At 39.2% G+C, this 24,117-nt stretch overlaps 1 protein-coding gene across 2 annotated transcripts in view; it reads left to right on the forward strand.

Annotated features, from left to right (window-relative positions):
* Positions 1-24,117, forward strand: part of CCDC186 (coiled-coil domain containing 186) — a 52,188-nt gene that overhangs the window by 13,763 nt on the left and 14,308 nt on the right. For both annotated transcript variants that reach the window (XM_055118684.1, XM_055118683.1), the window contains exons 3-10: positions 2,896-3,022; positions 6,860-6,988; positions 12,761-12,973; positions 15,250-15,369; positions 18,879-18,983; positions 19,442-19,540; positions 19,973-20,059; positions 21,719-21,861. In XM_055118684.1, the coding sequence (XP_054974659.1) occupies positions 2,896-3,022; positions 6,860-6,988; positions 12,761-12,973; positions 15,250-15,369; positions 18,879-18,983; positions 19,442-19,540; positions 19,973-20,059; positions 21,719-21,861 (1,023 nt within the window). The remainder of the gene's footprint in view (positions 1-2,895; positions 3,023-6,859; positions 6,989-12,760; positions 12,974-15,249; positions 15,370-18,878; positions 18,984-19,441; positions 19,541-19,972; positions 20,060-21,718; positions 21,862-24,117) is intronic.

Here is a 24,117-nt window from a genome sequence, read left to right on the forward strand (position 1 = left end):
TGACTCTGTCTCTGTAGTCTTTCCTCTAGTCTCTTCCGACCTCTATCTGTCTCTGTTGTCTCTCCTCTGGTCTCTTCTGATCTCTCTTCTTCTGATCTCTGTCTCTGGAGCCCTTCTGCTTCCCTCTCTGAAGCCCTTCTCGCTCTCACTTCTGACTCTGACCCCTACTTCAACCACTTTTTTCCCCTTTGTTTTAGTCTTTACTTTTAATTGTGATAAAAATTCATGTAACATCAAATTTGCCATTGTAGTAAGCATGCAGTTTGGTTGTGTTAATGTAGCCACATGGTTACACAGCCCATCTCCATAACTCTTTCATTTTGCAAATCTGGAACTCTGAACCAATTTAACACGTCCTTATTCTTTCCCCCGGGCCCTAGCCAACAATCATGGTTCTTTCTCATTGTCCCTACTCTTGATACTTCATGTAAGTGGGATCATGTGGTATCTATCTTTGTGTGACTCTCATTTCACTTCCTCGTGCCTCATCCATTTGTAGCATGTGTTCAGATTCCTTTCTTTGGCCAACTAATTTTCCATCGTACGTATAACCTCAATTTGTGTGGCTATCTATCAGTGAACATTTGAGTTTCTTCAAAGCAACATTTGGCTGTTAGGAATAATGATGCTGTAAATAGGAGAGTTGAGATATAGGCCCTTGTCAATCCTACTCCGGAACTAACAGCTGCCACTCCCACTCGTAGCTGTACTTGAAGGCTACTATTTATGAATAAGCATATGATTTTGTGCTTGAAATGTCAGTTCTTTTTTTTTATGGTAACTTCCTCATTTCCTGGCTAACTGTACTTATTCTTTTAGTGTACCCTCGGATATCATTCCTAATTTCTCTTCCTATTTTCCTTAGCTCTTTACTCTTACTGCATCATGCTTCTTGTGAATGATAAGAATTACTTTTACTAATTCACTGTCACTGTCATCCCGTTGCTCATCGATTTGTTCGAGTGGGCACCAGTAACATCGCTCATTGAGAGACTTACTGTTACTGTTTATTGGCATATCCAATACACATGGGTAGCTTGCCAGGCTCTGCCGTGCGGGCAGGATACTCTCGGTAGCTTGCCGGGCTCTCTGAGAGGGGCGGAGGAATTGAACTCGGGTCAGCCGCGTGAAAGGTGAACGCCCAACCGCTGTGCTGTTGCTCCAAAACCGTAACTTTCAATAATAATGGAAACAAATGCCTAGTGATGGTAATTATAATAGCATACTTGATGTTTACTCATGGAATCCTCCCAACAAGTCTGTGTGAATGAGTAATTTTTTTTTTTTAGCCGAGGTAGCTGAAACAAAGATTAAGCAACTAGCAACTCAGATATTAGTAAATAGCAGAGTTAAAATCTAAAATTTGTTCACTGACTGACTTCAGAGAATATTTTGTTCAGAAACATTGGCCAACAACCTTCTTTATTTCTTGCATCTGAAATAATCTGTGATGACATCTTTGACCTGAAATTCTTACTTTTTGGTTTGTTTTTGGGCCACACTCAGTGTTGCTTAGTGGGTAGGGCACTTGCCTTGCATGAGGCTGACTGAGGTTTGATTCCCAGCATCCCTCCTGGTCCTCTGAGCACCGCCAGGTGAAATTATTGAGCCAGAGCCAGGAGCAACCACTGAGCAACAGTGTGGCCCCCAAAACCCCAATCAGGATTTTAATGTGCGCAAAAGCTTGAGTCAACTTGCTGCTAAGTTTTTTTGCTTTCAAAAACATGGCATGATTCTCTCATTGTATTTTGGTGTTTCTCTGCAGTCTATCCTGATGACCTGATCTAAAAATCACAGCTCTGTTCACTCCCTTTCTCTCCATCTCCTTTAGTTTCTTAATCACTGCCCTATATCAGCTTTTCCTCCATTGGGGTGTAAGCTCCACCATGGGAGGTCAGTTTGCTGCTTCATACTTGATGTTTAGGGTAGTATTGGTACATAGTGAATTCTTGGTCAGCACCTGTGGAGCACATGAGAGGTCTTCAGCAAAGAAGGCCAGAGACTTGGGCTATGAAATTAGAACTGGTTCCAGTTCAGCAGTTTGAGCAAGTACTGCAGGACTTTGTTTTTAATTCATAAAATATTTCCGTAGACCTTTAAATAGGAGAGGCTTGATAGTCACTATTGTACTTAAAGATAAAACAAATAAGTAGTCGTTGTGCAATAAAAGTAAAGTTGTGGTTGTCACTAGGTTAATTTTAAAGGTTTTATTAATCTTATAGGTAACTGGACAAATTTCTGCTGTAGTTCTTATTTTATATATTTTATACTGATTATTCTTGTAACTATTAAATATCATTGAAACAGTCTTAAAATCTAAAGTAAGATTTCTTGAACTCAGCCCTTGAAACTTGGGGTAGCTGGATCCTGAGTGATTAGGCTACCTACTGCATTGTAGGGTTTCAAGTAGCTTCTCTGGCCTTCACTCATTAAAAAGCCAACAGCATCCCTTACCCTTCTTGTTATAGCCAAAAATGTCTTCACACAATGGCACAGAAGGCAAAATTGCCCCTGGTTGAGATCCACAGATCTTTAGGGGTCAAGTGAAAGAAGAATATATTTGGGATACCCAGAGACCTGCACTTGAGTGTGGTTTTAACTGATTATATTTTATTTTATTTAAAATGCACAATTTCTTGTATTCCAATATCATAAACTGAATCTGTAGCAACCAGTTTCTTAAATTTTAAGAAGAAATAAAACATGTTTCAAGGAGAGAAAGAATAGCCTGATGACCCAAGACTGTTTTGCAAACTATATGTAAATGTGTCATTACAAAGGGTTTACTAGGAATGTTGATTTATTAAATGTGAGTATCAATATTCTGGTCTACGAACAGATTATGTTCCACATACTCAATTGTTTTTTGAATTCTTCCCTTCCTGTGCTGCTTAGGTTAATTAAAGAAAATAAGAAGCATCAGGAACTGATCTTGGACATTTGTTCAGAAAAAGATAATTTAAGAGAAGAACTGAAAAAAAGAACAGAAACAGAGAAGCAGCACATGAGCACAATCAAACAGGTACTGTCACTGTCATCCTGTTACTCATCGATTTGCTCGAGCGGGCACCAGTAACATCTCTAATTGTGAGACTTATTGTTACTGTTTTTGGCAAACAGGTAAAAAGACGAATTAAGAATCAAAGATAGTCTTTCAGTCTATACAGTACATACATTCTTGAAATGTATGTAAATGGATGTTCTGCAAGTTAATTCCTATTTAAAATACAGATAATTCCTTGGTATGTAAGACAAATACTAATTCAGTTTTATATTCCTTCAATGTAGTCTTAGTTCTTTGGTCATTGTTTCTCTATTTATTGTTTTGTGGTGGTTGTTATTTCATCTATTCAAGTATTGTACAATTTCTGTTTCCTCAAAGCATTTTATAATTTAAGTTCTGTAGTAAATTATAATTGGGAATTGAAAAATTTCAAACTTTGTTTATTTTCAAAATTGGCATTCTCAAGTCTTTGCATTTCCATGTGACTTTTACTTTCATATTGTTAATTTCTACTACAAAGAGCTAGGTTTCTGATAAGGACTGAATCATTGATTGAATCATTGAATATATAGATGTGGCACTACCTTCTTACAGTAATAAGTCCTCCAGTTTACAAACCAGAAATATCTTCCCTTTTATTTGAAACTTTAATTTTTTTTCTCCCTGGTTTTGAGTTTTCAGTGTAAGTTTTGCATTTCCTTTGGTAGATTCTTTCCTAGGCAGTATGTTCTTTCCATTGCCATTGTAAGTGAAATTGCTTTCATCTTAGTTTCATCTTAGTAAGTACATAAAAACAATCCTATGCTCTAAAACTTTGTTGAATTTATTTATTCTAAAAGGTATGAGAATATCTTAGGATATTCTGTAGCATTAGATCATGCTACCTGCCTTTTAATTTCCTGCTTGATTGCTTTGGCTGGATTGTCTGCACCCCCAGTGTGGAGTAGAAGTCCACAGTTGGAGAACCTGCTCTTGTTTCTCTTCTTAGGGGGAATTACTGTCTTTAACATTAAGTACAGTGCTTTCTTTGGTTTTCACAGATGCTCTTTAACAGCTTGGAGAAGTTCATTTATACTATTAATTTTGCATAATTTTTTTCATGAGTGTTGAATTTTATCAAATGCTTTTTCTGCCTCTAGTGAGATGTGGTTTTATTCTGTTGATAGATGGTGTATCCCATTAATTTTTGCATGTTAATACTGTATTGCTACCTTTTTTGGTTTTGGCCAAAGTGTTATTTTGTTTTGTATATTGTAGGACTGGTTTGTGTTGAGAATTTTCTCAACTCTGAATATGAAAAGTTTTGGTTTTGTAGCAATCTTTTCTTGTGATGCCTTTGGTTTTAGTGTCAAGATAGTATTTAGTGACCTCAGAAAATGAATTGGGAAATATTTCTCTAGGGGGAGTAGAGTTTGTAAGGAATTTCTATTATTTTAATGTTTGGTAGACTTTACCTGTAATTAATGTGAGCTTGAATATATCTCTGTAGGTAGTATTTTTGTTTTGTTTTTGCTCATTTACTCTCTTACTATATGCTTTTTAGTATACTATTTTTTCTTTAGCCAGTGTACAGTTTTTCTTTCTAGGAATTGTCATTTTACCTAAATTTAATTGACTTTATAAAACAAAGTTCCCAGAAGTGTGCGGCCACAAAGTGGCCGCATGACCTCTTATAGTCTAGCCCACTGATGTGCCTAAAACAGCACATATGTCTTTGATTTTAACATAGTTGCTTGTATTCTCTGATATTCATTCTCCGTCCCTCTTGGAGAGCCCGGCAAACTGCAGCCTGCATGGAAGAGCCTGGCAAGCTCCCTGTGGCGTATTCGATATGCCAAATACAGTAACAATAACAGATCTCATACTCTGACCCTGAAAGAGCCTCCCATCATTGGGAAAGACGAGTAAGGAGAGGCTGCTAAAATCTAAGGGCCGGGACAAATGGAGATGTTACTGGTGCCCACGCGAACAAATCGATGAACAATGGGATGACAGTGATATAGTGGTAGTATTTATAATTTTTTTATTTATATAAGGTATCTGTTTTATCTATATAAGTATATATAAGGTCTATATTTTCTATTTTCATCCTAGTAATTTCAGTTTTCTTTTTTTCTTTGACAGCTCTTTTTTTTAAAGAAGTGTTTGATTGGAGATAATAGCTAAGTGGTAGAGCACTTGCTTTGCATGTGTGAGGACCTGGGTTCAATCCCTGACATTGCCAAAAAAAAACCCCAAAACGATATTTTGTTGATTTAAATTTTTAAAATTTATTTACTTTAATGGTGGTGGGAAGGAAGGTAGTAATCCATCCCAGGACTGTATGTATATGTAAGAAACTTGTACTCCACCATTCATTCATCTCTGCTCTTTTTTGCTTTTTTCTGTTTCCATTTCATTTATTTCCACTCACTGTTCTTCCTCTTGCTGGCTCTAGGTTTAGTTTGCGCCATATCCCTTTTTTAAGCTATCATAAGATGTAAATTTAGGTTTGAATTTTTTTCATATGTAGTAATTAATTGCTTAACAACAGGGATATAGTGTAAGAAATGCATGGTTAGGAGATATCATTGTTCAAGGAAGGTCATAAAATACAAAATGTACAAGGTATAGCCTACCACTCACCAGTGCTTTATGGAATAGCCTAGTGGACCTCTGAAGTGAGTTCACCAAAATATTTTAAGTGATGCAAGCCTGTGTTTATGGCTGTGTTTATAGGATGCACTCAGGGCCTGGCTGAGTGCATCCCATAAATGGTACCACATATATTGTGGCTTTTTCCCCCCATTCATTTCCTAGTATTTTCTTGTGCATCTCTCTTGTGTGTTCTTTCATTGTATATTTTTTTATGTTTGTGAAATTTTCAAATTTCTATTATTCTAATTTAATTCCTTTACTGTTGGAGAACGTACTTTATATGATATAATTTTGATCTTTTAAGTTTATTGAAGTTTGTTTTATGGTCATGCATATCCTGGAGAATAGTTCCTGTGTACCTGAAGAAAATGTTTCTTTGCAGTTCCTGGGAAGGTTGCATAGATGTGTGAGACCTAGTTATTTGCAGTTTTGCTCAATTCTATTTCCTTGTTAATCTTTTGTCTTAATTATTCATTTGTGAAAGGTTTGGGGCTTTTCACTTACTCGGTGAATTGTGCACTCCATTTCTATGAATTTTTGTTTGTCTATGTTTTTGTGATATTATTTAGGTACTTATACTTGTTAATAAATACTTTAATTATTAAATATTTCTGTTGGATTGATTTTTTTTAAGGGTTAGGAAATGTTCCTCTATCCACCCTTAGTAACATTTTGATTTTTCATTTTATCTGATGATAGTATGACCATTTCTACTTCCTTATGGTTGCTGATTGCACAGTATAAATATTTTTATAGCTTTTTCAGTCTATAAATTTAAAGCACCTATCATTAAAAGTATAGTATTGGCTTTTGTTTTTTATTTTGGTGTGATATCTTAATGTACTCTCATTTTAATTTGCTATTCACAGTTTTTTTCTTATGTCTATTTCGCTCCCCACTTTTCCTTTGTTGCTGTCTTCTACTTTAAATGAATATGTAACATGTAACTTTCTTTATATCTGCAGTATTTTTAAAATTGCTTCTTTAGTGATTGCTTTAGCTTCCATTTTATTGAACCTACAGTTTATTGAATCTGCTTCAGATTATATTAAACCGATTTTAAGGAGCTATAAAAACATTGCTAACATTTACTTTTGATTTCTATGGTTGACATATAATCATTAAATTCTTTATGTTCATTTGAGGTATTCGTATATTTATTTGAGGTATTAGTCTGTTTAATATAGTTATAAAATAATATGGAAAATTTTTTTACAGCTAGAATCAAGAATAGAAGAACTTAGTAAAGAAGTTAAAGCTTCCAAAGATAAATTTGTAGCTCAAGACATTGCAGCTAAAAATGCAATTCAACAGTTACACAAAGAGATGGCCCATCGCATGGAACAGGTATTTAAAATTTTTTATTTTTAAAAATTTTATTCATTATGGGGTTGCAGGAATTGAATCTAAGAGCACACACCTGGCTTTACCACTGAGCTATATTCCTAATGCTGACACAAGGGTATAGTTTTTTGTTATTATCTTTCATGATCACGATCACAAAATCCCGTTAATCTTCGATTTCTTGAGCAGGCTCAGTAACCTCTCCATTCGTCCTTGTCCTTTCCACGAGGTCTTAGAAGTCTCTCTTGACTCGGCCCTCCCATGTTAGTGTCGCACTGGAGGCTCTTTCAGGGTCAGGGGAATGAGATCCAGCTTGTTACTGGATTTGAATATGAATATGAATATGAATATGCATATGAATACACCATGGGAAGCTTGCAAGGCTGTCCCATGTGGGCAGGAAACTCTCAGAAACTTGCCGGTTTCTCCCAGAGGGAGAAGCAGGCTACTAGATATCAGGCGGCCTTGAAACGATTCTGGGAGCTTGCTTTTAAGTCTCTGGATGTTGGCCGTTGATGGGACTATACACACTTGGGTTCCTCTGCCAGTACCTTCAAGCATGAGGCCTGTCCGAACGTGTGGAGAGGGGCCTCGAGCATGGCTGTATCTAGGTTAGGGTGGTCTTCGGCTGCCGGGAGCTCTCCTCAGGGCGGGGAGGGAAGCTGGAGCCCATACCCTTTGAGGGGCCCCCGGGGAAGTCAGCCAGGCGTGCGGGCAGAGTCATTATCTTTACTAAATATAAATTTAGTATAAACTAAGGTGATTCTCTTGTTCATTAAGGTAAACTAATTCTGTTAGTCTATTGTGGACATTTGTGGTCTATTAAAAATAGATATTAATATACAAATTTGTTTCAGAATGCTGTGGCAAGGGGTCAAAAAGAATTCAGCTTGCCTTGCACAAGGCAAACCTAGGTTTGATCTCTGTTACCCCAATATGGGCTAAGTCCTGAGTAATGCTGGGTGTGTTTCAAAAAGAAAAAGAAAATTACTATGGCAATATATAGTTATATGCTAGATACAAAAACAATAAATTAAGGAAATGTATAGGAAAGACAAATGAAAGTCTTTATCTGTACTCTTTAATTCTTTTTATCAAATTTTCATTTGATAAAAATTATTTTTATCAAATTACATCTAATTACATAGACATATAACTGTCACACATATTATATATGCATAATCATATGTATGGAATCTTTTTTCATTTTTGCTTTTTTTTTTTTTGGTCACACCCGGCGATGCTCAGGGGTTACTCCTGACTTTGCACTCAGGAATCAGCCCTGCCAGTGCTCAGGGGACCATATAGGATGCTGGGAACCAAACCCGGGTCAACTGCATGCAAGGCAAACGCCCTACCGGCTGCGCTATTGCTCAAGCCCCATGTCTGGAATCTTACCGTGCATCTTTTGTGGCAACCTTTCTTTCCTATTTAATATATGTTGGTAAACTTGCTGAGATTCGGATTTCAGAAGAACTGTTTTTGAGCAATATTTTTGAATAGTAATTGTCAGGCCTCTATAAACATGCAGTCTTAGTTGTCTTCATTTATCTCTCTAAGAAATCTAACACAATAACTTTAATAACACAATAACAGTTGATCCTTATGATAAATTGTATTAGAGAGGGTCAACTGCTTATATGGAGAGATGGATCGTGACCATGTTATACCCTGAAAGTACTACCACAGGTGGTTTTCTGGGAAGGACCTTAGGGAACAGATCTTATTCTAGTAATATCCTGATCCTTAGCGTTTTATCCCATGTTATCTAGTTCGCTATTATCAGTTAGCGCTCTAACTTTGTATTAATGGGCTATTGAAGGGAAATGTAGAGAATAAGAGCTGATAGTTTTAGATGATCATTAGAATCACCTAAGGTTTTTTTTTTTTTTTTTTAAAAAGAGCACTGGGGCTGGAGCAATAGCACAGAGGGTAGGGCATTTGCTTTGCACGCGGCTGACCCGGGTTTGATTCCCAACATCCCATATGGTCCCCTGAGCACCACCAGGGGTAATTCCTGAGTGCATTGCCAGGTGTGACCCAAAAAGCAAAAAAGAAAAAAAAAAGAGCACTCTTTGCAGGATTTTTTCTTTTTGTTTTTGGGTCCCATCCAGTAATGCTCAGGTTACTCCTGGGTCTGCATTCAGGAATTGCTCTTGGCAATGCTCGAGAGACCATATGGAATGTCAGGGATTGAACCCAGGTTGGCTGCATGCAAGCCAAGCTCTCTGCCTGCTGTACTATCACTCCAGCCCCTGGAGTTTATCTATATTACTGAAGAGGAACCATAAAAGTTTGAGTCCATGCAGTTAAGATAGCCATTGTCAAATTTGGATGAAGGTAAAGAAAGTACAAGTCAGAATATAAGTAGGATTCAATATCCAGATAAAATTGAGGTAAAATATTAGTCCCGCATCTCAGAATATAGCAGGAGGTCATACCCATTTAGCACCAAAAAGTTTAGAGAAAGCATAATAGGCATCCTTTTAAGGCACAGTTGAACTCAGAATGGAAAATCCTCAGGGCCAGCATTTTTTTTCAAAAACATCTAAGCAGAGGTCTTGAAGGTATGTTGGGACTGGGACCTCTCGTTTTATAGCCATTCAGTATCAGGCCATGGTAGCAAAATGAGGAGGGGACATGGTCTGCAGACCCTGAGAATTTAGAGGAGGATTTTCGCTTCTCAAGTTTATATTCAAATTCATCTCAGCCATCTAGTCTGAACAATGAAAAAAACTTTAAACTGGAAAATGAAGCTGGGGAGTGTTGTGTGCATGTGAACTTTTGCTGCCTCCCTCTTCTTATCTGAGTCATGAGTAGACTGCTCTGTTCTGGAAGCTTAAAGACTAGTTAATGTGTTATCTTGCTTAATGCTCCCCCAACTGAGTAGGTGCTTCTGTTATCAGAGGTGGGGCTTAACCACGGAACTTTCACCAGCCCAGCTACTCCTTTGCTATTGATCCATGAGTAAGTATTTGAGTAGTAGGTTGCTTCCTAGCGTATGTACTAAGACTCACATTAATTTACCTCATCATTTTTAATTCTTTTTTTCCACTTTTCACCTTGGGCAGCTTCCACGCTGCCACCAGTTGTCCTACACATTCAATACAAGGTTCTGATTTGTAAATCCTCCTTTAGAAGCTTCTCATGGTCAGCAGGAGAAAATACCCACTCGTTAGCACGATGAGGGAAGCTCTGCTTCCTCCCAGAAACTCATCACTGTCACCTTTTCAGTTTTATAACTGTTCCCTCTACTTTCACCAAACCCTACAAAGTGACTTGGTAATCACTAAGTACACTTTAGTGTTAATTATTTGCATGGCAGTCACCCTAGCTTGGATTCCATTCATTGACCAATTCCTGTATTCTATTGAATTCTACTTAGTAAGCTTCACGCTCCAGAATAGCATCTGCGGGCCCAGAGCAGTGGCGCACCACTGTAGCAAGCCACCCTGGAAGCAACAGGCTGCAAGGTCATTTCCCATGTTGCCACACACAGGCACAATCCGGGCACTTCTGTTCTTCCAGACTGCCTGCTGTGTTGTCTGCAAGCCCCACCATCATTAGTGGTTTCTAGCCACCACTGCCAGGTCTGTGTGTAAGCACCACAGCAAAGGAATATGACCTCTGTGGCAAACATTGCAAGTAAAAAAGGTGTTGAGCAAGCACAGCCAGAAAATGTGATTGGGCAGCACCCCTGGAGACACCGCGGCGAGCACTCTGACCAGAATGTGTGCGAGTACCACTCCAAAGAGTGGTTGTGGCGGGGCTGTGGTTCCGGGGAGCGAGGACCTTGCACATGTGAGACAGGAACAGCACTCCTTTGAACCGTCTTTCAAACCCTACAGTTTATTCCTCGTGTGCCAGTAGCTAGTCCATGATGAAGGATACAGGTTTCTATTCAAACTGGCATATCATTAATTGACTTTTTCTAAGTATAGTTTTAAGTACCTCAACATCTAGCTAATTGTCTTAGCCATTTCCGGCACATCGTCCCCAATCCTTTCCCACTAATGTTAAGTTCCTAAAGTTCTCTGACTCCCCTGTTTTAAAGTTAGCTGTAATCTCTCTGGAAAATTAGAAGGCAGTTGTAATGGGGAAAACCCTAATTGCCTAATATTTAAAAGTAATTTTATGTACATGTGGACTGCTCTGAGTGTTGATTCAATGAGTTTATCAGCAGTTCAGGACTTCAGGAAATGATGTTTATCAGTCACTTTTCCAAAGAGCACAAACATAGGGGTATTTCCTGGCTTCACCCAAACTTTCTTCAATTCAGTTACCATTAACAGTTGGTGTTGCCTACTTGGTGCCGTTGAATATCCCGAAAGTTTAAGCTTCCATCTTCTGTAGGGTAAATGCACCAAGTCCTTACTTAATGTTCTCTATGGATTCTTGGAAATTGTGACTTAAAGTAAAACATGTCATGGAACCAGTTGAGTCATAGGTAGTTACTATAAATGAAACTTAATCCTGGTCATAGAAGCATCTCCCAACTCCTAAGTGAAGACCCCAAACACTAGTCTTAAATATTAGGCAGCTGTCAGTGTTCTTTCATCTTCCATCCGCTTATTCTACTGCAGGTCATACGGTAGCTCAGGCCTTCCTGCTGCCTGAGCTGGGTGAGGTCAGGTCTCGACCCTGGAGAGAAGGTCCTTCCCTCACAGGGTGCACTAGCTAATGCTCACGCACACACACATGCATAACCACCCCAGGGCAGTTGAAGACAGTGCAGTGAATCCCACAGGCGCATCTTTGGCATGTGGGGAGGAAACAGCACTAGAAGAGAAGCTATGTAGGCGTGGGGAGAAATGCGAGCCTTTGTACAGACTGTGATCCTGGCTGGAAGTCTTTCACTAAGGTTATACCAGAATGACATCATTTGAGGAACCGCTGTGTTCCATCACTTCTAAAAGCTGTTAACTTGCTGTGAAGTGAAGAGCTCTCTTTACTACTAGCTTTCAAGGGATGAAACTTCAGAATGTGAAATTTCAGCCTATGAGTCCCTTAATAGGGAATTTTCTGTGATTCTAGAGCTTGTGCTTATTAGGTGTAAAATATTGTAGAAGAACTTTCATATATAGGAAACCAGGGCATCACAATATGTGGGTATCCTTTGAAAGGGTGCAAAGATTTTAGAAATTACCAGCCATTACAGCCAGGACCCTTGCAGAAAATGGATGATTTGGGCTTGGTGGTGGTTTAAAAGGATGGTGGTTTAAAAGGATGCTGGAGAAGTGTGAGCAAGGATTGGGGAGCTGAAGAAGGTAAATACAAGAACTAGCGATGAATGGAGGATCTACTGTCATTCTTTGGGCCAAACAAAGAAGGAGCTGGTACTGTGACCCCCAGAAGGTAGTCCCAGGCTGGGTTGCCTAACATGTATACGTAGAGATTCAGGGTAGTGGCAGCCCGTCCTGCTCTACTGATGGTTTGCCAGTGCCTCCCGCTGGCCCGAAGTATGAGAGACTGGAGACCCCAAGATCCATTACAAGTCCTCTTTCCAGACCTCAGGAAAGGATAGGAAAGAGCGGAAAAGTGGATCCAGAGCAGTCAATGGATAGGAACTATATCAGTGAAAATAGAGTAGGAAAGGTAAAGCAAATACTAGTAACATTAATGACTTTATTATTTCATTTCTCTAATTTAGAGTTTTTCTTTTAAAAATTCATGACAGTTTCTGGGTCTGTTGTGCAAAGCCAAAAAATACAGAAAATTTATTTTCATTTGAAAAAGTATTTTTTAATTAATGCTTGAGGATACTTTTTTTCCAAGGCCAACAAGAAATGTGAAGATGCTCGCCAGGAAAAGGAAGCTATGGTAATGAAGTATGTGAGAGGCGAGAAGGAATCCTTAGACCTTCGAAAAGAAAAAGAGGTGCTGGAGAGAAAACTGAGAGATGCAAATAAGGAAGCTGAGAAAAACGCTAACAAAATTAAGCAGCTTTCTCAGGAGAAAGGAAGGTTACACCAACTGTATGAAGCAAAGGTATAATTTGTGCTAAGTGACTCATTTGAATTTGTTCTGTTTGCTCTTCTTTAAACAAATAGAATTTAAATGGTTATAAACCACTATTAAACATATTTAAAAAAATTAATTTGCAGGGGCTGGAGTGATAGTGCAGTGGGTAGGGCTTTTGCCTTGCACATGGCTGACCCAGTTCAATTTCCAGCATCCCTTATGGTCCCCCGAGTACTGCCAGGAGTAATTCCTGATTGCAGAGGCAGGAGTAACCCCTATGCATTGTTGGTTGTGACCCTCCCAAAAAAATTAATTTGCAGAGACAGAGAGAAGTGCCTGTGATAGAGGCAGCCAGTGTGTGGGAAAGGCAGGAGGTTATCTGGGGACATTGGTGGTGGGAAATGTACACTAGTGGAGAGACAGGTATTGTAACATTGTATGACTGAAACCCAATCATGAATAATTTTGTAACTGTATTTCATTCTGATTCAATTAAAAAATAAATTAGGATATTAAAATTAAATAGTTTGCTTTCTAAGAATACAAACAACTGAATAATTGCAGTAGCTTGTTACTTATCTGCAAAAAAAAGTATCTTGCTGGAGAAATATGAGATGTTGGCCAATGTTATTTATTTGGAAAATTAGACCTTTTTAAAAAACTTTCTCTCAAACCTGTGTGTTATATGCCTCTAAAGAAATCATTTTTGCAACATACAGTATCAAATGTTAATAGTTTTCAAGCCAAAAGAATAATTTCACTAGAATATACATATAATGGTTATTCACCATAGAATTTATAATTTTCTCATAGATCAACATTCTTACATGCTGTTCAAGGAGTTACTAGGATACTCATAGCCTGCTTCTGTCAGCCTCAGGACTTGGATATATTTGCAATGGATTATCATTGCTTAGTGGTGAACATTAGTCTTTTACTTACTACATTTTGGTTTAGGAATGATTTCAGGAATTCTGAAAAAAAAAAAAAAACAACAGTTAATGGTTTGTGGATGATTGTTTTTGCTTGTTTGGGGACCATACACCTTGGTGCTCAGGGCTACTCCTGGTCTTGTGCTCGGGCGTTGCTTTTGATGGTGCTCACTAAGGCTGTAAGTATCCTTCCTGCTATATACAGTCTCCCTGGCCCAAGTTAGTTAAGAACTTTCCTGGGGGAGGCTAGAGTGACAGCATAATAGATAAGGGACTTAGTCCTACACACAGTTCACCTGGTTGTTATCCTTGTCAAGCTGTATCCCTCAAGCACAGCTGAGAGTAAGCCCTGAGCACCACTGGGTGTGGCCAAAAAAACAAGAAAAAAATGTTAAAAGTCAGCAGTTCTGACATCTTAGAATTATTTAACAAAATAGCCTAAGGGAAAAAAGAAAAAGATTTTAGTGGGTTTTTTTTTTTTTGAGTGGTTCCAGGGATTGAACCCAGGGCTTCACATATGCTAGGCATATGTTCTGCCACTGAGCTGCATCCGTAGTTCTTGGTTTGAACTTTCATAAAGTAGTTCACAATAGTTTATTTAACACCAGGGAGCATTTTCCCACCACAATAAGAGGAAAGTGTATGAAGGTTGTTGTATTTCATTCTGGAGCAAATTAAGCCCGTATATAAGAGAATACAAGCAAGTATGTTAAAACCAAACAAATGTGTGCTACTTCAGTTACATCAGTGGGCTAAAGTACAGTGGGCTAAAGTCACGTGGCCGCATTCACTCCAGAAAGTACTGCATGGCTCTCTTCTGGGAGTTTTATTTTATAGTCTCTGGATCTTGGCCGTTGATAAGATTACAGGGTGCCAGGGGCAGTTTGTGGGTGTGACTGCCAAGCTACTGGAAAACTGGGGGTCTGGGTGGAGGAGGCCCAGTCCCAATCCAAGTAGGCTTGGAGGTCTCAGTCACAGGTCCCGCATACCTGGGTTCCTCTGCAGGTTCCTTCATGCGTGAGGCTCGTCCGAGCGTGTGGAGAGTGGCCTTGAGCATGGCTGTGGCTGGGTTCTGGAGGTTTTTGGCTGCTGGGGCTCTGCTTGGGGTAGGGAGGGAAATCAACCTGCCCCCCATCCGAGGGGACCCCCGTGAAGACAGCCTGGTACAGGGGCAGGAGATTCTGCCTTGGTTTGAACTTTTAATCGGTTTTATGGTTTGTTACATTTTATGTCACAGTCCCTAACTTAAAGTATTATTGCACTGATTATTTTGAGGTGATAAAAATAACTATTGTTTTTAATGAAAAATTTTTTTAAATAAGTATGTATTATTAAAATGAAAAATATGATCTAGTAATGTTGTTATTTTAGGAAGGTGAAGCTACCAGACTTATCAGAGAGATAGATAAATTAAAGGAAGATATCAGCTCTCACATCATTAAAGTAAAATGGGCACAAAACAAATTAAAGGCAGAAATGGATTCACACAAGGTGAGTATGGTCAAGCAGCTTGGAAAGATTATTAGAGTCTATTTTAAGAGCAAATGCAGTAACAATTACTGATGCATGAAGCCTAGTTCAATGATTTCTCTGAACAGCTTGGTGATTGCAAAAAAAATATTTATCTGTGCATGATTTTTACATTAAATTGGATAGAATGTTAAATCTTGTTACTCATTGTTTACACTATCACTACATGTTGTTCTTACAAGCATTTTTGGGGTATGCTGTATTTTAAGCATTAGCAGAAATTCCAGGGGAAGGGAGATCTGTAAGGTTATAAAAAAAAAATTTGGAACTAAGCCAGAAATTTACAAAAATATCAGTGATGCTAAGAATATTGCAATCAAAATATAAGAATTTTTCTTCTTCCACTGATGTAATATCTAATGCCAACTTACTACATAAAGTAATTATAAATAGGACGTTACCTGACATGTAATTTTAAATGCTAAGCTTATATTCGAGGCAGTATAAATCTGAAGAACCTGCCATGTGCAGTGCAAACACAGCTATGACATGTAACTTTAATAGAAGAACAGTGTCACAGAAATATTTTTCAGAAATGCACTATATGAAATCACAGCCATAGGTTATCTCATCAAATGCACTTAATGATGCTATGTGAAATCAAGTTGCAAGATTTCAGAAGCGCACTTAATGATGTTCTCTGAAATTCCAGCTATAGGTCCTCTCATTAAATAGTTCTATGATGGTAGAACTGTTGGTGATCTTTGGGTATTTGCATATTATAAAAGACAATTGGAGGGAGAGTTTTCTGTGTACACAATAAGAATGATGGAGATTATTGGGTTTCCTGGAAGTTCTAGGCTGACTATTGACCAGCATATATGTGGGGGACTAGAGGCACGGAACCAACTCTGAAAGCTTTGGAACTTCTCTTCACTTTGGGTTATAGTATGAGGAATTAAAACACCAAATGCTGTGATACAATAACAAGACTTCCCTGACTCACTTCAGAATCTAAACTTGGTCCTGTCTTCTGCCGGTGGCACTTTTTTATCATCCTATGAGACAGCGTTCCGGCAGCTCTCAGAACGCGTGTGGTGAGGAGGAAAACACAGTTACTCACGTCTTCTCTGGGCAATATGCTTCAAAGAATGGGTGATAGCAGATATTTATGAAATAAGTCCATTTATACACAGCTTTATGAAATAGGACACATGAAACCAAATGCTCTGCAAGTAGATCAGAGAAATGGTTTAAGGTTGACATCATAGCGTGGATTGGTAGAAAATGAAAATAAGCAAATTAACTTGGAGTAAGAAATTAGAATTTTACAGGTCCTGCTTTGTTGTTGCTTTTCATTTTCTGGGACCACACTTAGTGTTACTTAGGAGTTGTTCCTGACAGTGCTCAGGAGACCATTATGGTGCCAGGACCAGTTGCAGGCCTCTTGTAAGCAAAGCTTAATTCCAGCCCTCCCAGCTCTCTTCCTGGCCCACCTGTTCTTTCTGAATACTCTTATTTAGTGTTTTGCGGGGCCTTCTCTTTGCACAACCCCGGTTAGGTCATAGGAGGTTAGGAAGGCAGTGGGACACGGGCGTTGCTTTCAGCACGACTTGGTTGGGATGGTCACCCATTTACCTGCTGGCGAGGAGAGGAAACTCACTCAGAATGAATTGTTACCTTGGGCGCGCTGGAAGCCACTTCTGGAGATGAGGATCAGAGTCAGGAGCCTCTCAGTGAGTCTTTAGTCATCTTTTGCTATTTTCTGTCCCTGCCCACCAAGTACTGGACACCCATTGGACTCCTACTGGTTACTGAATTCTAATCACACCCTCCAGGGAAGGTTACCAAGAACGCAAGCCTTAGACAAGGGAGACTTAGTCATCGCTTGGTTAATCATTTCTGTGTTTTTCTCCTCTGCATCCTCCTGGAGAACACACGGAAATATGTCTTTCAGACCTACTTCTTAGAACAAAACTCTTTTTGAGTGTGGTATGTAAAGAAGGCCCCTCCCGAGGTGTATCTAATGTTAGCTCACTTGCTTGGTTGCCGCCCGTTTACGTCCCCGTGATCAGGATGAGTTCATCGCATTGGATCAGATGCCCCAGCACCAGCGTGGCTGTGCCAGGTGTGCCGGGAACATCAGATACAGTCAGGATTGTATCTGAATACAATTGTCTGAATAATACATGTATTTTATAGATTAAGCTCTGTAGAAGAAAAGATTTGTGAACTTTAAAAAACAAACAAAACAAACATGAAAACGGTTACTGAATGCTAGTGAGGGCTTCAGAACTTCAGATTCAGATACTCAGCTGGCCCCTTGACACTGGGCAGCGTAGATGACATGCATATTGAGTGTCACATCTCCAGCCGGCCAGATAGTGTTGCCTCCATTGCGTCCCCATTTCAATGAAAGCAGTTATCCTTTGAGTTGGCCTGCCAGAGGCTGTCTCTTGATTCTCTTCTGCTCTCAGTCATTACACCCGGTCCTTTACTTGATCTTCCTTTTAAATTTTTGTTTTGTTTTGGGGCCACCCACAGTCCTGCTCAGGGCTTGCTCCTGACTCTGCACTTGGGGCTCACTCCTGGCGGGCTTGGTGACTACATGGGGTGCCAGGAATGGAACCTGGAATGGCGGGCTGCGTGGAGGGCAAGCGCCTGACCTGCTGTCCTGTCACTCGGGCCCCACTTGATCATTCTTTCAAATCTTTCCAATCTTTGCTGCTCTGTTCACTTCTCAATGGCTGCCCTTTCTGAGCTTTCTGCACTTTCTGAAAGCTCAACGGTTGCCATCTAGAAATACCCTAGATTCTCTCTGTGAATAGAAGTTTCTCTCCCTCTTTTAGAAAGGAAGTGACCAGGAGGAGATGATAACTAAATTTCGTTTGAAATCCACACAGTATCCAAAAACCATGGGACTGAACTGGCACCTGATGGAAAATTTTGAGAAAGAGCTTTAGGGCTGAGTGTTAGAATATGAACTAGAAAGTAAGTCAAGGAGACAAAGTGGCAACAAAGTGAAACAGAAAGAAGAATCTATTTTCCTCAAAGTGGAACAAAGGAAGAATATTTAAAGTGATTAAAAGAGGAACAGATTAAGTTAAGAGTCAGAAACCAGAAAAAGTAATTAGATTTGATGAGAGAGTAGACCCAGCAGCCATTTAGAATTGTAATTTAATGGAGAGTGGTTAGGAACAAAAACCAGATTGTTGGGTGAATCTGGAAAAAGGCAGTTTTTGAATGGCTGCCATGACCATAAAGCCAAGAATTGTCTCTACTCCTGTGTGAATAGTGCGTCACACTTTGCTTTTACTGTCTTAGCAGGTCAGCAAGTTCTAGTGATTTGCTGAAAACCCTTTCAAGTCAGATTTTATTTAGTGGCTCTCAGTTAACTCACAACCCACTTTAGTATCCAGACCCTCAATGATGCAGCTGAGACAAGAACTTTCCCTGCTCTCTGATCTTTGTTCTTACCTTTCATCACATAGCTGTGACCAGCTTTGTTGCTGTCTTTTTTGTAAACACAGGAAACTAAAGATAAACTTAAAGAAACGACAACAAAGTTAACTCAAGCAAAGGAAGAAGCAGATCAGATACGAAAGAACTGTCAGGATATGATAAAAACATATCAGGTATGTGTAACTTTCCTGATAGATTAATAACAAATTATATGAAATATCAGTGCTCTTATTTCACTAAATTTTTTATAGAATTTGAGTGTAGGCTGAATTTGGCGGGTACAGGTTATTTTCTTTGCTAACACACTTGCAGATTAAACAGATCTTATTAGCACGGTTTTGAATAATAAGAAGTGTCATGTGTCAAAATAATACTCAATACTATGTCAGTAGTCAATATTCTTGAATATGTCAGAATAATGAAGAGTACAAGCAAAGTTATATAATTATTTCTTACATACATTGTTCTTATTTGTACAAAAGTAGTGTATTTAACATTGTTCAGTGCATGAATCACTTAGTTGCATCTTTGTATTTTGCAGTGAGTAAACTTAATTGCAAAGCCTTCCTAAGTTTTCAGAGTCTAAAACTTGAAAAATTAAGTCATACTTTTTTCTTCTTCTTTCCTTTAGGAATCAGAAGAAATTAAATCAAATGAGCTGGATGCCAAGCTTCGAGTCACAAAAGGAGAACTTGAGAAACAAATGCAAGAAAAATCAGACCAACTCGAGGTAAGTAGTTCTGTCCTGTGTGTGCCCTGGATTTTGTAGTAAAGATAAGAGGAGGGAACAGACAAGAGGAGGGAACAAAAGCACAGGTTTTCTTTGTTTGTTTGTTTGGGGGCCATACCTGGGGGTACTAGGCACTACTCTGAGCCAGGTGCTAGGGGATCACTCCTAGAGGTGCCAGTGGGGTTGCCATGTGGTGTTGGGGTTGGAGCCCATGGGCTTCAGTATGCAAAGCATATGTTCCTGCCTTTGAGTTGTCTGCAGTCTGCACCCCCCCCATCTACTTTTAAAATCTTTTGGCCAGGACTTGACAAACCTCATGGGGTGCAAGGCCTCAAGCAGGGCACGTACCCTAGTCGCTGTACTGTTTCTTAAGCCCCAAGATCTAGGTTAGTACATAATTATCTGTTGGTTCTTTTTCCCAACCTTTAAAAGATGCATCACGCCAAAATAAAGGAATTAGAAGATCTGAAGAGGACATTTAAGGAGGGCATGGATGAACTACGGACGCTAAGAACGAAGGTAATTAAATCTGCAGTTCAGACTTCACGGGAAGGGTGAATAATTTAAACTCATTCTGAGGCTTAATTGTTGGGGGAAAGATAGTTAGAGATAAATTTTGCAAAATGAACCAAAAAAAAAAAAACCACCACTGAGGAGTAGAGTATTAACTCTATAGAAGCAATAAAAATATTTATGGTGTCCCTTTCAAAGATACAAATTTGGTATTTTATTTCTTTGTTATTTTGGACCACACCTGGTGAGGCTCAGGGGCTACTCCTGTCTCTGCCCTCAGGGATTGCTCCTGGCGATGCTTGGGGTAACATGGGATGCTGGGGATTGAGCTCATGGTTTGGCCAGTGCTAGGCAAATGCTCTACCTGCTGTACTATCTCTCTGGCCCGCCTTTGAAAGGTTTGCCAAATATTCTTGTGTCACAGTGTGTTTGGAGTAACTGTAACTTACCCTTGGGCTCTGACCTAAAGGCAGGCTTATCAGAAAATTGTCTAGAAAGAGTTGGAAGTTACAATGTTAGGAAACAATAGAAAGTCTTTGTTTCTCCCGAATATATTTAATAGTTTTCTGCACAGCCTTTTCAGTATTTATCACTGTATCACTGTCATCCCGTTGCTCATTGATTTGCTTGAGTGGGCACCCATAACGTTTCCATTGTGAGACTTGTTGTTACTGTTTTTGGCATATCGAATACGCCATAGGTAGCTTGCCAGGCTCTGCCATGTGTGCAAGTTGTTCTCAGTAGCTTGCCAGGCTCTCTGAGAGGGACAGAGGAATCGAATTCAGTATTTATAGTCTTTATTGTAAGAATTGAAACGGGAGTGACAGTACAGAGGGTAGGCCACTTGCCTTGTAGGTGCCTGACCTGGGTTTGATCCCCAGAATTCCATGTAGTCTCCTGAGCACCACCAGGAGTGATTCCTTAGTGCAGAGGAAGGAGTAACCCCTGAGATTCCCAAGGTGTGAGCCCGAAGCTTAACACGTACACATGCATGCATATATATATAGATGCATATATATGTGTATATCTATATATATCTTAATTATAAGAATCCCTTTAAAGTATTCCTTTTCATATTAATGTCAAATATTTTGTATGTCATTCAGAAACAAGCTTGTAAGTAGTCACCTTGAACTTGTGATCACTGAAATAACTTTCACATCCATTCTTCTGCTTGTTTTCTGTGCTGGTTGTAGTACTTGCAAGGTATATTCTGTCTTCTCAGGAGTGGAAGTGGAGATTCAGCAAAGATAATGAGCCTGTTTTTTTGTTGTTGTTGTTTATTTTTTTTGTTTTTGGGTCACACCCAGCTGTGCTCAGGGGTTACTCCTGGCTCTGTGCTCAAGAATTACTCCTGGCGGTATTTGGGGGACCATATGGGATGCCGGGGATCAAACCTGGGTCAGGAGCAGCAGGGCAGCCACCCTACCTGCTGTACTATTGGCTCCAGCCCCAAATAACAATCATTCTGAACCTTACCAAATCATGAGCAAAATCAAAATTATCTGAGACCGAAACTGTGGACTGTTCAGTTTCCATTATATTTTTCACTCTAATACAGATTCATAATTCAGCATATATTATTAGCATATGACCACTTTCTGAAATAGTTAATATGGAATAAGAAAACATAGTGATTTAACTTTGATGATGATTATTTGATAGGTAAAATGTCTTGAAGATGAACGATTAAGAACAGAAGATGAATTATCAAAGTACAAGGAAATTATTAACCGCCAAAAAGCTGAAATACAGAATTTATTGGACAAAGTGAAAATTGCAGATCAGATCCAGGAGCAGCATCAAAGGTAATAAAATGAGCAATTTTTGTTGTACTAAGTTACAGGCTTTTAATCCTACCACAGAATTCTATTTTTATATATAGTATTTGCATTAAATGAGAATAATTTTGGTAGCTAAAATATTTAAATTTCTGTCTTCATTTGAACGTTTTTGGATTACTTTTGTGGCTTCTAAAAATCAAAGTTTATATTCCCTAAACATTGGCAATAGCAGTTTATAATATAGACAGAATGAATTTTAGTTTTGTTATTCCTTAGTGTTCAGATTTTGCCACACTTATGCCCTAATGCTCACTTTTTCTTCTAAAAGGTTGCTGTATTGCTCTCCGTATCTTTGCATGTATGTAGCTTTCAGTCAGAAGCTGACATTATTCTTTAGCTGCATACCAAATCATTTTGTGAAACTCTGATCTTATCATAACCTGAATCTGAATTTGGGTCAAATTCAGGTATTTTCTTTTTCGTGTCTTTTTGGTACCTAGGACCAGCGATGCTCACTGTCATACAGATTGATGCTGCTATCAGTTCACAGCCAGTTTCCCGAACTGGCAATATTAGTGCATCTTTTCTCTTATTGAACGTCCTTAGACATTACCTTAACATCCATTCCAAACCCCAGCGCCTTCCTGCATATTTCTGGTCTTCTGTCTTACTTTCCTACCTTCCACCTTACCTTCCATCACTGTATTTTCTTGATAAGTGATCACCTCTTTCTTCACAGGCAAAAATGGGATACATTTGCTAGCACTTGCATCACCATCTTGCTGTCAGTTCTGGGAACTTGCCTGCATCTGCAGCCAATCTTCTTTTCCTTCTGTGGCTCTGAAGGAAATGCTCCTGTTCTTTGAATTTGTTCCCTCTGCTGCTGTGACTCCTTGCTCCTCTACCTTTGCATCTCTTTCTTGATAGTTTCTTCTTTATTCTTTGCCTCTCTAAGTTTTTTCTTTCTATATTTAGACTATGTCTTTAAAATGTCAAAATTCTTGTTCCTTTTCCTACTGTTCTTTTTCTTCTTTCCTCCACCCCCAAGCTTATTAATAGAATCATCTGTACTATTGCCATTTCTTCATTTTCTTTGTTCTTTTCTGTTTCATTCTAGCTGCTTCTCCAACATTCCATTAGAAATCGCTAATGCCTCTTTTCGTTGACACCTATCAAACTCAACCTTGGTTGAATTTTCAGTGTTTTTTGACACCACTATGGCCATGATCTTTTTTTCAATTGCTTTGCTAATTTGGCTTCATTTTATAAAAATGCTGTCATGGTATTTGTCCCCATTCATCCCCACTTTCTGATCTCTCCTTGTTGTGTGTCCTTTACAGCTGTTGCTTTCTGTCTTAAGTCTCTTTTGCTGTTGATTCAGCTACTCCTGCAGTTTGCTGAAAAAAAAAAAATCTCTAACTCATCATCTTCAGCCCTTTGATAGCTGAGCTCCAGTCATGAAAGTATTAAAGCTACATCAAACCTTAACATGTCGGAAGTGGACTCATCTGTTCTGCCCACAGGCGTGCTTCTCCTCTCACACTCCTGGGATGAGTGATGAATGGAGTGACTCTCTGCTGCTCCTGCTCAGGAACCGACATCCCCGTTGCCTCCTCGTCCCCTCCCACATCTGCCAGAGACACTGTGGACTCAGAATCGGGCCTCTTTTAAGTTAATTTGCTTTTTATATCTCCATGGCTGCTGACATCATCGAAACCATAACTTGCTTTCTTCTGGGAAACTGCTGCAGCTTCTGAACTGGTTTTTCTGCTGACTCTTTTACTTGGCTTATATTTTAAAAGGAAATCTTTTCCAAAGCTTGCAGTGCTTTCCCATTGCCACTTGGATGACCTAGTGAATTAGGATGTCTTCTCGTGGTTTGGAACATTATCAGTGAACTCCCCTCTCGTTTCTCCTGTAATCCCCATTTTCCATTCTTGTGTTTCAGTCATAGTTGGTTAACAAGAATTTATTGGATGGTCTCTTAAGAATAGCATGCATCCTCATCTTCATCAATATTGATCATTAAGAACCAACCAAAAGTCCTTCTCTTGTTTTCGTCCCACCTTCATCGCTAACCATTTTCTCTACCTGACCATGCCTTGTTGTTCCACTAACTCCTGTTTTTCCTTTAGGTCAGGAATAAACAAACTGTGAGCCACAGCCAAATCTATTCCACTGTTTCTTTCATACGTGAGCTACGTTGATGGCTGTTTCTTTAGATCTGCTTGTGCTGCTTTCACACCACAGAGCTGGATAGCTGCACAAAGGCCAGGCACC

Source organism: Sorex araneus, chromosome 11 (assembly GCF_027595985.1).
Source record: "Sorex araneus isolate mSorAra2 chromosome 11, mSorAra2.pri, whole genome shotgun sequence".
In the NCBI taxonomy this organism is placed as follows: domain Eukaryota; kingdom Metazoa; phylum Chordata; class Mammalia; order Eulipotyphla; family Soricidae; genus Sorex; species Sorex araneus.